Here is a 16,108-nt window from a genome sequence, read left to right on the forward strand (position 1 = left end):
TTTATTATCATTAGTCGTGGTTCAGTGGGTAGCACTCCCACCTCTGAGTAACGGCAGCACGGTAGCACAGTGGTTAGCACTGTGGCTTCACAGTGCCGAGGTCCCAGGTTCGATTCCCAGCGGGGTCACTGTCTGTGCGGAGTCTGCACGTTCTCCCTGTGTCTGTGTGGGTTTCCTCCTGGTGCTCCGGTTTCCTCCCACAAGTCCCGAAAGACGTGCTTGTTAGGTAATTTGGACATTCTGAATTCTCCCTCAAGTGTACCCAAACAGGCGCCGGAATGTGGCGACTAGGGGCTTTTCACAGTAACTTCATTGTACTACTTGTGACAATAAAGATTATTTTTTTTAAAGTGCCATACTTTGGATGAGATGTTAATCCCAGTGCCCGTGGAATCATAGAATCCCTACAGTGCAGAAGGAGGCATTCGGCCCATCGAGTCGGCACTGACCCTCTGAAATAGCACTCCACCCAAGCCCACTTCCCCTGCCCTATTCCTATAACCCCTTAATTTAACCTACACATCCCTGGACTCTAGGGGCAATTTTATCATGGCCAATCCACCTAACCTGCACATCTTTGGATTGTGGGAGGAAACCGGAGCACCTGGAGGAGACAGTGTAAACGACACAGCATTAGCTATGAGGACCGGTTGAATAAACTCGGTTTGTTCTCACTGGAACAAAGGAGGTTGAGGGGCGACCTGATAGAGGTCTACAAAATTATGAGGGGCACAGACAGAGGCTTTTCCCCGGGGTAGAGGGGTCAATTACTAGGGGGCATAGGTTTAAGGTGAGAGGGGCAAGGTTTAGAGTAGATGTACGAGGCAAGTTTTTTACGCAGAGGGTAGTGGGTGCCTGGAACTCGCTACCGGAGGAGGTGGTGGAAGCAGGGACGATAGTGACATTTAAGGGGCATCTTGACAAATACATGAATAGGATGGGAATAGAGGGATACGGACCCAGGAAGTGTAGAAGATTGTAGTTTAGTCGGGCAGCATGGTCGGCACGGGCTTGGAGGGCCGAAGGGCCTGTTCCTGTGCTGTACATTTCTTTGTTCTTTGTTTGTTCACACATACAGTCACCCGAGGCCGGAATCGAACCCGGGCCCCTGGCGCTTCGAGGTTGCAGTGCTAACTGCTGTGCCATCTACACTTTCAGGTGGACAAAAGGTATCCCACACTACGATTTGAAGATGAGCAGAAGGGGGGTTCTCCCTGGTGCACTGACCAACTTCGATCCCTCAGGCAAAATCACAAACATCGGATGATCTGGTCATTATTGCTAGGCTAATTGTGGGGTCTTGCTGTGCTCATATTGGCTGCTGCGCTCCTTACATTACAACAGTGACTACACTTCAAAAGTAGCTCCTGAGTCAGGAGGTCCACCCACTCGCTTATCGGTGGGTACTCCAGTGCAAACTCCAGCGACCCAGCCTGCGTGGGCGGGGTAGGCGCCGACCCGTTCCGCGTTCTCGCTGACATACCGTTCTTCCTCTCCAGGGTTTTGCGGATTCTACCGTCTTTTTGGGTCCTAGAGTTATTTCCGGGTAGTGGTGGTGGTCTTGGCGGGTTTGGAGGGGTTTTGGCAGCTTTAATGGTCTATTTTCATGCTGAAAATGATGATTTCCTGAGTTCCTGGAGGAGAGCCACCTTCCTCTGTTGAATGGGACTCATGTAGTGTTGGAGGCGTAGATGGAGCAGAATTTCTAAGAAGCATCCAGGAGTGTTTTTTAGAGCAGTATGTAAATAGTCCAACTCGGGAAGGGGCCATACTGGACCTGGTATTGGGGAATGATCCCGGCCAGGTGGTTGAAGTTTCAGTCAGTGATTACTTTGGGAATAGCGATCACAATTCCGTACGTTTTAGAATACTCATGGACAAAGACGAGAGTGGTCCTAAAGGAAGAGTGCTAAATTGGGGGAAGGCCAAGTATAACAAAATTCGGCAGGAGCTCGGGAATGTGGATTGGGGGCAGCTGTTTAAGGGTAAATCCACATTTGAAATCATAGAATTTACAGTGCAGAAGGAGGCCATTCGGCCCATCGAGTCTGCACCGGCTCTTGGAAAGAGCACCCTACCCAAGGTCAACACCTCCACCCTATCCCCATAACCCAGTAACCCCACCCAACACTAAGGGCAATTTTGGACACTAAGGGCAATTTATCATGGCCAATCCACCTAACCTTCACATCTTTGGACTGTGGGAGGAAACCGGAGCACCTGGAGGAAACCCACGCACACATGGGGACAATGTGCAGACTCCGCACAGACAGTGACCCAAGCCGGAATCGAACCTAGGACCCTGGAGCTGTGCAGCAATTGTGCTATCCACAATGCTACCATGCTGCGGGAGTCTTTTAAGGAAAGGTTGATTAGAGTGCAGAACAGACATGTCCCTGTGAAAATGAGGGATAGAAATGGCAAGATTAGGGAACCATGGATGACGGGTGGAATTGTGAGACTAGCTAAGATGAAAAAGGAAGCATACATAAGATCTGGGCAACTTAAAACTGATGAAGCTTTAGAGGAATATCGGGAAAGTAGGACAAATCTCAAATGCGCAATAAAGAGGGCTAAAAGGGGTCATGAAATATCTTTGGCTAACAGGGTTAAGGAAAATCCCAAAGCCTTTTATTCGTATATAAGGAGCAAGAGGGTAACTAGAGAAAGGATTGGCCCACTCAAAGTCAAAAGAGGGAATTTATGCATGGAGTCAGAGGAAATGGGTGAGATTCTTAATGAGTACTTTGCATCGGTATTCACCAAGGAGAGAGACATGGCGGATGTTGAGGCTCGGGATGGATGTTTAAATACTCTAGGTCAAGTCGGCATAAGGAAGGGGGAAGTTTTGGGTATTCTAAAAGGCATTAAGGTGGACAAGTCCCCAGGTCCGGATGGGATCTATCCCAGGTTACTGAGGGAAGCGAGGGACGAAATAGCTGGGGCACTAACAGATATCTTTGCAGCATCCTTGAGCATGGGTGAGGTCCCAGAGGACTGGAGAATTGCTAATGTTGTCCCTTTGTTTAAGAAAGGTAGCAGGGATAATCCAGGGAATTATAGACCTGTGAGCTTGACGTCAGTGGTAGGCAAACTGTTGGAGAAGATACTGAGGGATAGGATCTATTCACATTTGGAAGGAAATAGACTTATCAGTGATAGGCAGCATGGTTTTGTGCAGGGAAGGTCATGTCTTACAAACCTAATAGAATTCTTTGAGGAAGTGACAAAGTTAATTGATGAGGGAAGGGCTGTAGATGTTATATACGTGGACTTCAGTAAGGCGTTTGATAAAGTTTCCCATGGCAGGTTGATGGAAAAAGTGAAGTCGTATGGGGTTCAGGGTGTACTAGCTAGATGGATAAAGAACTGGCTGGGCAACAGGAGACAGAGAGTAGTGGTGGGAGGGAGTGTCTCAAAATGGAGAAAAGTGACTAGTGATGTTCCACAGGGATCCGTGCTCAGACCACTGTTGTTTGTGATATACATAAATGATCTGGACGAAGGTATAGGTGGTCTGATTAGCAAGTTTGCAGATGATACTAAGATTGGTGGAGTTGCAGATAGCGAGGAGGACTGTCAGAGAATACAGCAAAATATAGATAGATTGGTGAGTTGGGCAGAGAAATGGCAGATGGCGTTCAATCCAGGCAAATGCTAAGTGATGCATTTTGGAAGATCTAATTCAAGAGCGGACTATACGGTCAATGGAAGAGTCCTGGGGAAAATTGATGTACAGAGAGATCTGGGAGTTCAGGTCCATTGTACCCTGAAGGTGGCAACGCAGGTCGATAGGAGTGGTCAAGAAGGCATACAGCATGCTTGCCTTCATCGGACGGGGTATTGAGTACAAGAGTCGGCAGGTCATGTTACAGTTGTATAGGACTTTGGTTAGGCCACATTTGGAATACTGCGTGCAGTTCTGGTTGCCACATTACCAGAAGGATGTGGATGCTTTAGAGAGGGTGCAGAGGAGGTTCACCAGGATGTTGCCTGGTATGGAGGGTGCTAGCTATGAAGAAAGGTTGAGCAGATTAGGATTGTTTTCGTTGGAAAGACGGAGGTTGAGGGGGGACCTGATTGAGGTCTACAAAATTATGAGAGGTATGGACAGGGTGGACAGCAACAAGCTTTTTCCCAAGAGTGGGGGTGTCAATTACAAGGGGTCACAATTTCAAGGTGAGAGGGGGAAAGTTTAAGGGAGATGTGCGTGGAAAGTTTTTTACGCAGAGGGTGGTGGGTGCCTGAAACGCTTTGCCAGCGGAGGTGGTAGAGGCGGGCACGATAGCATCATTTAAGATGCATCTAGACAGATATATGAATGGGCAGGGAACAGAAGGAAGTAGATCCTTAGAAAATAGAAGACAGGTTTAGATAAAGGATCTGGATCGGCGCAGGCTGGGAGGGCCGAAGGGCCTGTTCCTGTGCTGTAATTTTCTTTGTTCTTTGTTCCCTGCATCCATTCAGCACATCCCCGTCACCAGAAGTCACACTTCAAAAGCATTTTTTGTTGGCTGTTAAGTACTTTTGGGCGTCCTGAGGTCATGAAAGGTGCAACATAAATGCAGGCCTTTCTTTCTCTATCAATAACTTAGAGAAGCAATACTAAGTAGGAGAACAAATGTAATGATTATGTTACCTGGGTGAAATGCAGCAAAAGTGATGAGTATGTCTCTCAATACCATTAAGTTGATCACGCCTTCATTTCTGGGGAACAACACAAGCATTATATTGTAAAATAGATAATCAGACCAGGCAGAGAAACAGAATAACCTGAATTTACAATGACATGTCAGGGGAAAAAAGGTAGTTCTAAGGGATTTATATTTGTATTGGTAAACCCTAGAAATAAGGTATAGTTTTAAGTGTGTTTAATTTAATGTTTCTGTGCCTGGAAGGTAAAACATATAGTTAAGAGATTCATGCTGGACAAAAGTGTTTGCATTTGTGGGGGTTGGTTTAAGTACCAACTCTGTTTCGATTGTGCTTAGAGGGGGCTACAGCATGAAGAATTATATTTTTAAAAATATAAATTTAGAGTGTCCCAATTCATTTTTTTTCCAATTAAGAGGCAATTTAGCGTGGCCAATCCACCAATCCTGCACATCTTTGGGTCGTGGGGCCGAAACCCAAGCAAACACGGGGAGAATGTGCATGAAGAATGAAAAAAAGACATAAGCATGTGGATGTTGCTCAGTTGTAAAGTAGAGAAGCTTTTAAATTTTAGTTGAATTTGTGGGAAGTTGGAGACAGGACCTCGGGGAGTGAACATCTTTCAACTCTGCCAGAAAACAGACTGGACAGGAAAGGAGCTGCAAAGAGGCAAACAAAGAACAAAGAAAAGTACAGCACACGAACAGGCCCTTCGGTCCTCCAAGCCTGCGTCGACCATGCTGCCCGTCTAAACTAAAATCTTCTACACTTCCGGAGTCCGTATCCCTCTATTCCCATCCTATTCATGTATTTGTCAAGATGCCCCTTAAACGTCACTATCATCCCTGCTTCCACCACCTCCTCCGGCAGCGAGTTCCAGGCACCCACTACCCTCTGTGTAAAAGACTTACCTTGTACATCTCGTCTAAACCTTGCCCCTCGCACCTTAAACCTGTGCCCCCTAGTAATTGATCCCTCTACCCTGGGAAAAAGTCTCTGACTATCCACTCTGTCTATGCCCCTCATAATTTTGTAGACCTCTATCAGGTCGCCCCTCAACCTCCTTCGTTCCAGTGAGAACAAACCAAGTTTATTCAACCTCCCCTCATAGCTAATGCTCTCCATACCAGGCAACATCCTGGTAAATCTCTTCTGCACCTTCTCTAAAGCCTCCACATCCTTCTGGTAGTGTGGCGACCAGAATTGAACACTATACTCCAAGTGTGGCCTAAGTAAGGTTCTATACAGCTGCAACATGACTTGCCAATTTTTATTCTCAATGCCCCGGCCAATGAAGGCAAGCACGCCATATGCCTTCTTGACTACCTTCTCCACCTGTGTTGCCCCTTTCAGTGACCTGTGGACCTGTACGCTAAGATCCCTCTGACTGTCAATACTCTTGAGGGTTCTACCATTCACTGTATATTCCCTACCTGTATTAGACTTTCCAAAATGCATTACCTCACATTTGTCTGGATTAAACTCCATCTGCCATCTCGCCGCCCAAGTCTCCAAACGATCTAAATCCTGCTGTATCCTCTGACAGTCCTCATCGCTATCCGCAATTCCACCAACCTTTGTGTCGTCCGCAAACTTACTAATCAGACCAGTTACATTTTCCTCCAAATCATTTTTCAAGGCAGGCTTTCCAAAGTTCAAGTTACAGTCCAGGTAACCAGGGAATTGAGACAGAAAGAGTGTGTAAGACGACTGGTGCTAAGTGAACAGCGACCAAGGTATTGTTCAGAAGAATTCAATGAAGAGTGAACAAAGTGTTCTGAGTTAAAGAGATAATTGCAGTAACCAGATTTAAAGTGGGACAGCAGCCTTCCAAGGTAACGCAAGTGTCGGATGCCATTGTACTAGTCTGGGAAGCGAGAGTGAAAGCAATTGCGAGCAGTTTGCACAGCATTCACGCCAAAGAAATCCTAAAGAGGTTGATGTGAAATACTGGACTGGATTCACTGTTAAAAGTGGAGCAGAAGCTTTGTTTCAAAGTGTCATTTATAAAACCTGGACCGGATTTCAGAATGCAAACCGCTAAGGGAAAGCATTATCATGAGAGAATATTTCAAGGCATGCTTTTGGGAGTGAAGTTTAGAAACTTTTATATTGGGGGGGGGGGGGGGGAAGAAAGGAGATTGGGAGGAAAATCTAATTTGGATTCACAGCCATGTATTTGACCAGTCCCCTTTCTTAAAAGCGACTTTTGTGTTAATGAGACCGTTGTAGTTTAGAATGTATTTTGTAATCCACGTTAATCTTTACATCTGTGTGTATTTGCTAAGCTGGGGGGGAACTAAAGGAATATTGCGTTATAGCTGAACTTTTCATGTTTAATAAATGTTTTATTCTCTGGTTGTTAAAACTAATGCGACCCTGTTCCTCCACGTTTTCATTGAAAAAAAAAAAAAAATCATGGTCCTTTGAGCCAGGGTTCCATTCTGGGATCTTCCTGTCCAGTTATACCACCAACTGGGATAGTAACACTGAAACAAAGTACTGTGAGCAGTTCTGGCCACCGGGAGTGCAGCGCAGATTCACCAGAATGATGTGGAGATGACGACGTTGGACTGGGGTGGGCACAGTGAGAAGTCTTACAACACCAGGTTAAAGTCCAACAGGTTTGTTTCGATTCACTAGCTTTCGGAGCACTGCTCCTTCCTCAGGTGAATTACAAGGAGGGATTACGTAAATTAGGAATAAGAACACAAAATGCTGGAAACACTTAGCAGAGGTCAGGTAGCTGCCACATAAACCAACGGTCTAAGGGTGGCAGAAGTTTGTCTTCCTCACACTGCAACTGACGCTACGTCAATTGCAAATGTTAGATCCGAGGTTGGGAGATTTCTGTTGGCGAAAGGGATTGAGGGACGCAGGGTAAAGGCGGGAATATGGAGTTAGGTCACAGATCAGCAGATACTCCACTGTGCGATGAAGGGGCTACTCCTGTCCCTATGTGTGGGTAAACTTAGGAACAGAAAATAGATGCAGGAGCAGGCCATTCGGCCGTTCAAGCCTGCTCCCCCATTCATTGTGATCATGGCTGATCAAGGTGAATACCCTGATACCACCTTCTCACCATATCACTTGGTCCCTTTAGCCCCAAGAGCTCTGTCTTTTATTTAATAAATTTAGAGTACCCAATTCATTTTTTTTTCCAATTAAGGAGCAACGTAATGTGGCCAATCCACCTAGCCTGCTCATCTTTGGGTTGTGGGGGGGAAAACTCACGCAAGCACGGAGAGAATGTGCAAACTCCACACGGACAGTGATCCAGAGCCGGGATCGAACCCGGGTCCTCAGCGCGTGAGGCAGCAGGGCTAACCACTGCGCCACCGTGCTGCCCTTCCCAAGAGCGAGATCTAATTCCTTCTTGAAATTACACAATATTTTGGCCTCAACTACTTACAGTGGTAGCGAATTCCACAGATTCACCACTCTCTGGGTGAAGAAATTTCTCCTCACCTCAGTCCTAAAAGCCCTTATCCTCAAACTATGATCCCTAGTTCTGGACTCCCCCACCATCGGGAACATTCTTTCTCAATCTACCCTGTCTGATCCGGTTAGAATTTTGTAAGTTTCTATAAGATCCCCTCTCAGTCTTCTAAACTCCAATGAATATAATCCTAACCGACTTAATCTCTCTTCACATGACAGTCCCGCCATCCCAGGAATCAGCCTGGTAAACCCTTGCTGCTCTCCCTCCACAGCAAGAACATCCTTCCTCAGATAAGGACACCAAAACTGCCCACAATACTCCAGGTGTAGCATTACCAATGCCCTGTACAATTGCAGTAAAACATCCCTATTCCTACACTCACATCCTCTTGCTATGAAGGCCAACATACCATTTGTCTTCTTCACTGTCTGCTGTACCTGCCTGCTGTCTTTTCAGCGACTGGTGCACAAGGACACCAAGGTCTCGCTGATTATCCACCTCTCTCAATTTACAACCATTCAAATAATATATATATATTTTTATTTGTTCATGGGACGCGTGTCGCAGGCTGTGCCAGCATTTATTGCCCATCTCAATTTGACCTTGAGGGGGCAGTTGAGTCAACCACATTGTTGTGGGTCTAGAGTCACAGATTTCCTTCCCTAAAGGACATTAGTGAACCAGATGGGTTTTTACGACAATCGGCAATAGTTTCATGGTCACCAGGGGTTATTTGCCTTCCTATTTTTGCTAACCTCACATTTATCCACATTATGCTGCATCTGCAATGCCCGTGCCCACTCACTCAGCCTGTCCAAATCCCGCTGAAGCACCTCTGCATCCTCCTCACAGCTCACCCTCCCACCCAACTTTGTACCATCTGCAAATTTGGAGATAATACATTTAGTTCCCTCATCCAAATCATTAATATATAATGTGTACAGTTGTGATCCTAGCACAGATCCCTGCTGTACCCCACTAGTCACTGCCTGCCAATCAGAAAAAGATCCATTTATTCCAACTTTTTGCTTCCTGTCTGCTAACCAGCTTTCTATCCATCTCAAGACACAATCCACAATCCCATGCACTTTAACTTTACATATTAATCTGCTATGTGAGACCTTGTCAAAAACCTTCTGAAAGTATAAATAAACCACATCCAATGGTTCTCCCTGGTCAACTGGAAGAATTCCAGTAGATTTGTCAGCATGATTTTCCATTCATAAATCCATGCTGACTTTGTCTGACTACACCACTGCTTTCCAAAGGCTGTGCTATAAAATCCTTGATAATGGACTCCAGCAACTTTCTAATACCAATGTTAGGCTCACTGGTCTACTTCCCTCTTTGAATAGCAGGGTTACATTCGTTACCCTCCAATCTGTAGGAACCACGGCAGAGTCCAAAGAACTTTGGAAAATGACCACCAATAGATCTATTATTTCTAGGGCCAATTCCTTAAGTACTCTGGGATGAAGATCGGGCCCTGGAGATTTGTCCACCTACAATCCCAGTAATTGCCCCCAAACCATTTCTTTAAGAGTACAAATTTTCCTCACTAAAATTTGTGTTTCTCAAGACTTCCAGTACATTATTCATGTCTTCCTTTGTGAAGTCAGAAACAAAGTACGAATTTAGTTCCTCAGCCATTTCTTTGTTCCATGTTATGAATTCCCCTGTTTCTGACTGCAAGGGGCCTACATTAGTTTTTAATCAATGTTTTTTCTTTATCTTTAAAAAATGTTTTTATTTTTAAAAAGGAGCACCCAATTCTTTTTTTCCAATTAAGGGGTAATTTAGCATGGCCAATCCACCTACCCTGCACATCTTTGGTTGTGGGGGTGAGACCCACGCAGACACGGAGAGAATGTGCAAACTCCACACGGACAGTGACCCAGGGCCGAGATCGAACCCGGGTCCTCTGTGCCGTGAGGCAGCAGTGCTAACCACTCTGCCACCATGCCATCCCTTTTCTTTACACACCTATAGAAACTTTTAGTCGGTTTTTATTCCCCGCTAGTTTACTTTCAAATTGTATTTTGCCTTTCTTAATCAATCACTTGGTCTGCCGTTGCTGAATATTAAACTGTTCCACAGTAGCACAAGTGGATAGCACTGTGGCTTCACAGGGCCAGGGTCCCAGGTTCGATTCTCTGCTGGGTCACTGTCTGGGCGGAGTCTGCACGTTCTCCCCATGTCGGCGTGGGTCTCCTCCAGGTGCTCCCATAGTCCAAAGACGTGCAGGTTAGGTGGTTTGGCCATGATAAATTGCCCTTAGTGACCAAAAAGGTTAGGAGGGGTTATTGGGTTACGGGGAAGTGAGAGCTTAAGTGGGTCAGTGCAGACTCGATGGGCCAAATGGCCTCCTTCTGCACTGTATGTTCTATAGGTTTTTCTAGCTAATTTGTATGCCTCTCCTTTGAATCTAATATTACCGCTGATTTCCCTTGTAAACCATGGTTTGGCCACAGTTTCCTTGCTACTCTTGTACCAAATAGAAATAAATTACTTTTGGAGTTCACCTATTCGTTCCTTGAATATCTGCCATTGCCTGTCCGCTGTCCTTCCTTTCAGTAATGTTTCCCAGTCCGTCATAGCCAGCTCATGCCTCATACCATCATAGTTACCATTATTGAGGTTCAGGACCTTGGTCGCAGACTCAACTACCTCACTATGCACCTTGACAAGGAATTCTACTACCACACTACTCACCTTGATAAGGAATTCTATAATATTATGGTCACTCATCCCCAAGGGTTCTCTCACAACCAGATTGCCAACTAATATTGCACAACACCCAGTCAAAGATGCACTGTTCCTTGTTGGGTAGATGGCAGATTACCTGGAGGAGAGGACTTGGAAACAATTAGTAAAAACAAGTGGACACTTACTGATAGTAATCTAGGACTCGTTCAGTTCTTGGTACATCTTTGTCTATGATCCTAATTGCTTCATGCAGTTCATGTACATTGATTCGCTGACGATCCACATACACCTGGGAATAGTTCACAAAAGACATTCAACTATATACATCCCATGAATAGTTTACTCTCATTTTTCTGTTCATAGATTTGCACTGAATTGATGAATCAAAAGATTTAGGCATTACATTGACAGACTGGAGAAAATGGAATTTTTCTCCTCGGGGCAGAGAAGGTTCATGGGAGATTTAATAAAGGCGCAAAAACCATAAAGGGTTTTGGCAAGACTAAGTAAGGAGACACTGATGCCACTGCGAGGTAACCAGAGGACAAAGATTGCAGGAACTGGTAAAGGAATCAAATGGCAGGTTAGATATTGAGAGGCTGTTTCCCCTTGTGGGAGAGTCCAGGACCAGAGGGCGTAATCTCAGAGTGAGGGGGTCACCCATTTAAGACAGAGTTGAGTTGGAATTTCTTCTCTCAGAGGGGAGTGAATCTGTGGAATTCTTTACCGCAGAGAGCTGTAGAGGCTGGAACGTTAGGTATGTTCAAGGCTGAGATAGATGGATCTTTAATCAGTGAGAGAATCAACGATTATGGGGATAAGGCAGGAAAGTGGAGTTGAGGATTATCATCACATCAGATCAGTCACGATCTCATTGACTGTGAGCGCAGACTCGGTGGGCTGAACGGCCTACTTCTGCTCCCACAGCTTCCGAAGAGAATTACTTTTTTTGGACACAGCAACTTATGATCATCTGGAGGGCACTGCCTGAAGGGGCAGCGGAAGCTGGTTCAACAGCAACTTTCAGAAGGGAAACTGGATAAATACTTGGGAGGGTCGGAAAATTGGGGAAAATGCAGAGAAGTGGGGTTTAATTGGACAGCTCCTGCAAAGAAATGACAACGGCATGATGGGAGAAATGATCTCTTTTTTTAAATTCCGTGATTAGAAGTAATAGTGTTACATCAGCAGGGGTCAGGCAAGATGTGTAGGCTAGATTTCAGCCAGTCACAATTACACGTCCACAATCTCCTGCAGTCTCACAATCCTACGAGACCTCTATGCTCATCTTATTCCGGTCTCTTAAGCATGCCCTATTTTCATTCCTCCATTATTGGTGGCTTAAGCTTCAGCCTAAGTTCTGGAATTCCCTCCCGAAATCTCTCACCCTCTCCCTTCAAGACATTCCTTAAGACATAACTCTTTGGCTATTTGAGCTACTTTCTACTTGTGTAACTCAGCATCAAATTTTGAGATATAATGGAAGGCTTTGGGATGTTTCATTATGTTGAAGGCACTACATAACTAGCAGAGAATGGTTTCGATCCATCGACCTCTGGGTTATGGGCCCAGCACGCTTCCGCTGCGCCACTCTGCTCCCTTGAAGGCGCTACATAAATGCAAGTAGTTATTACGTCCTGCTCATTATAGATTCCATTGCAGCGCCATGAGGAGTCACGATGGTCAATTTAATTTGAGTTCTCCACACAATATGAAATCTCGATATCTAACTAAAGCAGTAGCACAGTGGTTAGCACTGTTGCTTCACAGCTCCAGGGTCCCAGGTTTGAGTCCCAGCTTGGGTCACTGTCTGTGCGGAGTCTGCACGTTCTCCCCCCGTCTGCGTGGGTTTCCTCCGGGTGCTCCGGTTTCCTCCCACAAGTCCCGAAGGACGTGCTGTTAGGTGAATTGGACATTCTGAATTCTCCCTCTGTGTACCCGAACAGGTTCCGGAATGTGGCGCCTAGGGGATTTTCACAGTAACGTCATTGCAGTGTTAATGTAAGCCTACTTGTGACAATAAAGACTATTATTATTAAAGACCTTCTAAGTGTAGAAAGTGTTACAATTATAGACTTTGAGGATATATAACATGGTACCCCTCGACTGTCGTCACATTCGATATCTGTAACCGGAGTTCAATTGATGTGATCCATACAACCTAACTAAGATCTACTCTAAATGCAGGAAACCCTCAGCAGGTCTGGCAGCATCTGTGGAGAAAGAAACAGAGTTAATGCTTCAGGTCAATGACTTTTAGTCAGAAGTGGAGGTGATTTCATGGTGGTGGACTTGGTGGGACCATTGGAAGGTCAGGTCAGGGGAAATGGCTGGTCTTCCCTTGTGGGAAATAGTCCCTGCCTGGCACTAGCGTGGCACAGAAGGCATGGCACAGCTGCTGCCTGACCTGATAAGACGCCTCCAGCATTTTCGGTTTACATTTCCGATGTTCGGTGCTATTTTTGCCTTCCGTGCAGGTTCAACTCAAAATGCCTTCTGACTGCACCCTTCATTGACGGTGAAAGGAAGCGAATGCGGGAGCACTTGAAAGGGAGGAGAGCAGGGCCAAGGAAATGCTGACAGCTGGAGTCATCCACTTCAGCCATAACTTCAAGGGCAGCACGCTGGCACAGTGGTTAGCATTGCTGCCTCACGGCGCTGAGGACCCGGGTTCGAATCCCGGCCCTGGGTCACTGCCCGTGTGGAGTTTGCACATTCTCCCCGTGTCTGTGTGGGTTTCACCCCCACAACACAAAGATGTGCAGGGTAGGTGGATTGGCCACGCTAAATTGCCCCTTAATTGGAAAAAATGAATTGGGTACTCCAAATTTATTTTAAAATAAATAAATAACTCCAAGGGAAGCGATCGGCTTCCCTGGAAGGGCTTCCAGACATGGTTTAGTGGATGGACATGGAGTGACGGTGGCAGAATGGGAAAAGGTTCCTCTGCGAATTGTCATAGAGAATCGTTTTGCAAAAGAATTCAGTAACACAAAGCACATGGCTACATGCTTCATTCTGTGATGCTGGCTACCAGAATTCACTGGAAATTAAGTTCCATTGCTCATGGAACAGATTATTGAAATCGCAGGTTTCTGACGTCCCCTCGACCTAGAGTACAAACGTTCATTTATTGCATCATTAGAACAAAAGGATTTTGCAGCACAAATGGAGGGACAGGTCAGCTGAGTCCTAACTCGGTGGTAGAATATGCTCAAGGGGTTGAACGGCCTCCCTTCCCTTGTTCCAATGTGGAAATGACTCCACGGCCTTGACCACTGATGTACAGAAAGGGACACCACGTTTATGTTTCAAATCAATCACCTCTTGCGTCTCAATAATGGCAGGTAGTGACCATTTCCAACGATAGAATGACCAGCTATCTCCTGTGACCTTCCAATGGTCCCACCATTGCCGGGTTTACCCCCCGTGAGATCGGCATTAAAAGGCCAGAAGTGTTAACTCAGTTTCTCTCTCCACATGTTGCCGGACCTGCTGACAGAGGCCTGACCAATGGTACAAATCCATTACCAGGTGAAATAAAACATTGTGCGCGCTTTGGCAAAGCCCTGACTGTTTGCCAAACCGACCTTTGCCTGCAGCTCTATAAAGGTCATCTGCTCACTCTTCTCCTCCGACAGATCCACTTCCTGCCCTTTAAGGTTGCAGGCACCGCCAGTTTGTTGATAAGTAAAGGCTGCTTCATGAAGCTCTGCTACACACAGGGACAAAACAAGAAACAGTAGACATCAGCCCGATGCGCACCATCAACTTCAGAAATAGTCTAACACCCCGTGGGTACCGGTTCCATTCGGCCGGCAGCAGGTGCCAAGAATGAGATGGAGCCGGCAACTCAAAATACACCGTCTGCATTGTTTCCACCCGTGGTGGGGTCACCAATTGTCCTGATTTTAAAATTCCCCATCCTTGTTTTCAAATTCTTCCAGCCCTGAAACCATCCGAGATTCGGGTGTGGCCTCCTGCGCATCGCAGTTTTTGGGTCTGTTCCACCAATGCCGGCTCTGCTCGAGCTGCATAGACCCTAATTCCCTCCCTAAATCTCACTCCCTCGCTCCCCTTCTTTAAGGGGCGTCACGGTGGCAAGCATTGCTGTGCGACAGTGCCAGGGACCCGGATTCGATTCCAACCTCAGGTGACTGTCTGTGTGGTGCTTGCACTTTCTCCCCACGTCTGCGTGGGTTTCCTCCGGGTGCTCCGGTTTCCTCCCACAGACCGAAGATGTGCAGGTTAGGTGGATTGGCCACGCTGAATTGGGCTTTTACGTGCTAAATTACCCCTTAAGTGTCCAAAAGTTTAATTGGGGTTACAGGGATAAGGCGGGGGAGTGGGCCTGGGTAGGGTGCTCTTTCAGAGGGTCAGTGCAGACTCAATGAGAGAAATGGCCTCCTTCTGCACTGTATGGATTCTATAAGAGGCGCCTTAAAACATGTCAAGCTTTCGACCCCTATCCTTACGCGGCTCAATGTCAAATTATGTTTGATAAAATTCCTGTGAAGTGCCTTGGATCGTCTTGCTTAGTTAAAGGTTTTATACAAATATGTGTTGTTGTTGTATGATTTCTAGGGAGGCTGCAGGGAACGAAGAGTCATCCGCACGATACATTTCTGCTGTGAACACCTGGCAGAAAAATCAGAGGGCTACTTTGGAAGGTTGGTGCAGACTCAAATGGGCCAAATGGCCTCGTTCTGCACGGTGGGGATTCTACGGATTAGCAGAAAGTGTGTATCTTTTTTACATTTTCTCTCAGCACTTGGGTTGATTAGTTCTAAAGATTTTGGAGATGTTGATTGGGGGAGGTAATTGGAAGTGGGAGGCCGCATGATAAAGTCACCAGGAGTATGTCTAACGAGTATTGATAACCCTGATATACAATCAAAGCAATGGCCTATCCCATCAGTTCCTGCTAAACATGGAAATGATGCAAGCATAAGTTTGAACACTCACGAAATGGTGTGAAACACAAAACCACACCTCTGAAAAAGGATCTTGCACCATTTCACTGAAACAGATTAGGCGATCAAAATACTTGGACCCTTTCACTGGAACTTCAAAGTGTTTCACATCAAGAGAGCGATGATGAGCAAGGAATCTTCCTCCCCTCATTCATTCACGGTACGTGAACATTGCTGGCTCGGGAAACATGTATTGCCCATCGCTAATTACCCTTGAGAAACCGGGTGCCAGTGAGTCATCCTCTTGATTCGCTGCTGTCCAGGCGGCGAAGGTACACCCACAGTGCTGTTAGAAAGGATGTACCAGAACTTTGACCCAATAACAGGGAAGGAA

General features: G+C 46.1%; 1 protein-coding gene and 1 non-coding gene across 6 annotated transcripts in view; both read right to left on the minus strand.

Moving 5' to 3' along the window:
• The window catches only part of LOC140429874 (TBC1 domain family member 15), a 77,875-nt gene that overhangs the window by 39,713 nt on the left and 22,054 nt on the right, over positions 1-16,108 (minus strand). For 4 of the 5 annotated variants that reach the window (XM_072517381.1, XM_072517380.1, XM_072517377.1 and 1 more), the window contains exons 3-5: positions 14,392-14,516; positions 10,987-11,090; positions 4,640-4,707 (exon numbers count right to left, since the gene is read on the minus strand). In XM_072517381.1, the coding sequence (XP_072373482.1) occupies positions 4,640-4,707; positions 10,987-11,090; positions 14,392-14,516 (297 nt within the window). The remainder of the gene's footprint in view (positions 1-4,639; positions 4,708-10,986; positions 11,091-14,391; positions 14,517-16,108) is intronic. The other variant, XM_072517378.1, reaches the window with a different exon arrangement.
• Positions 12,327-12,398, minus strand: trnam-cau (transfer RNA methionine (anticodon CAU)). The gene has a single exon. It is a non-coding gene; the product is annotated as a tRNA-Met (tRNA).

The sequence above is a fragment of the Scyliorhinus torazame genome, chromosome 9 (genome assembly GCF_047496885.1).
Source record: "Scyliorhinus torazame isolate Kashiwa2021f chromosome 9, sScyTor2.1, whole genome shotgun sequence".
NCBI lineage: Eukaryota > Metazoa > Chordata > Chondrichthyes > Carcharhiniformes > Scyliorhinidae > Scyliorhinus > Scyliorhinus torazame.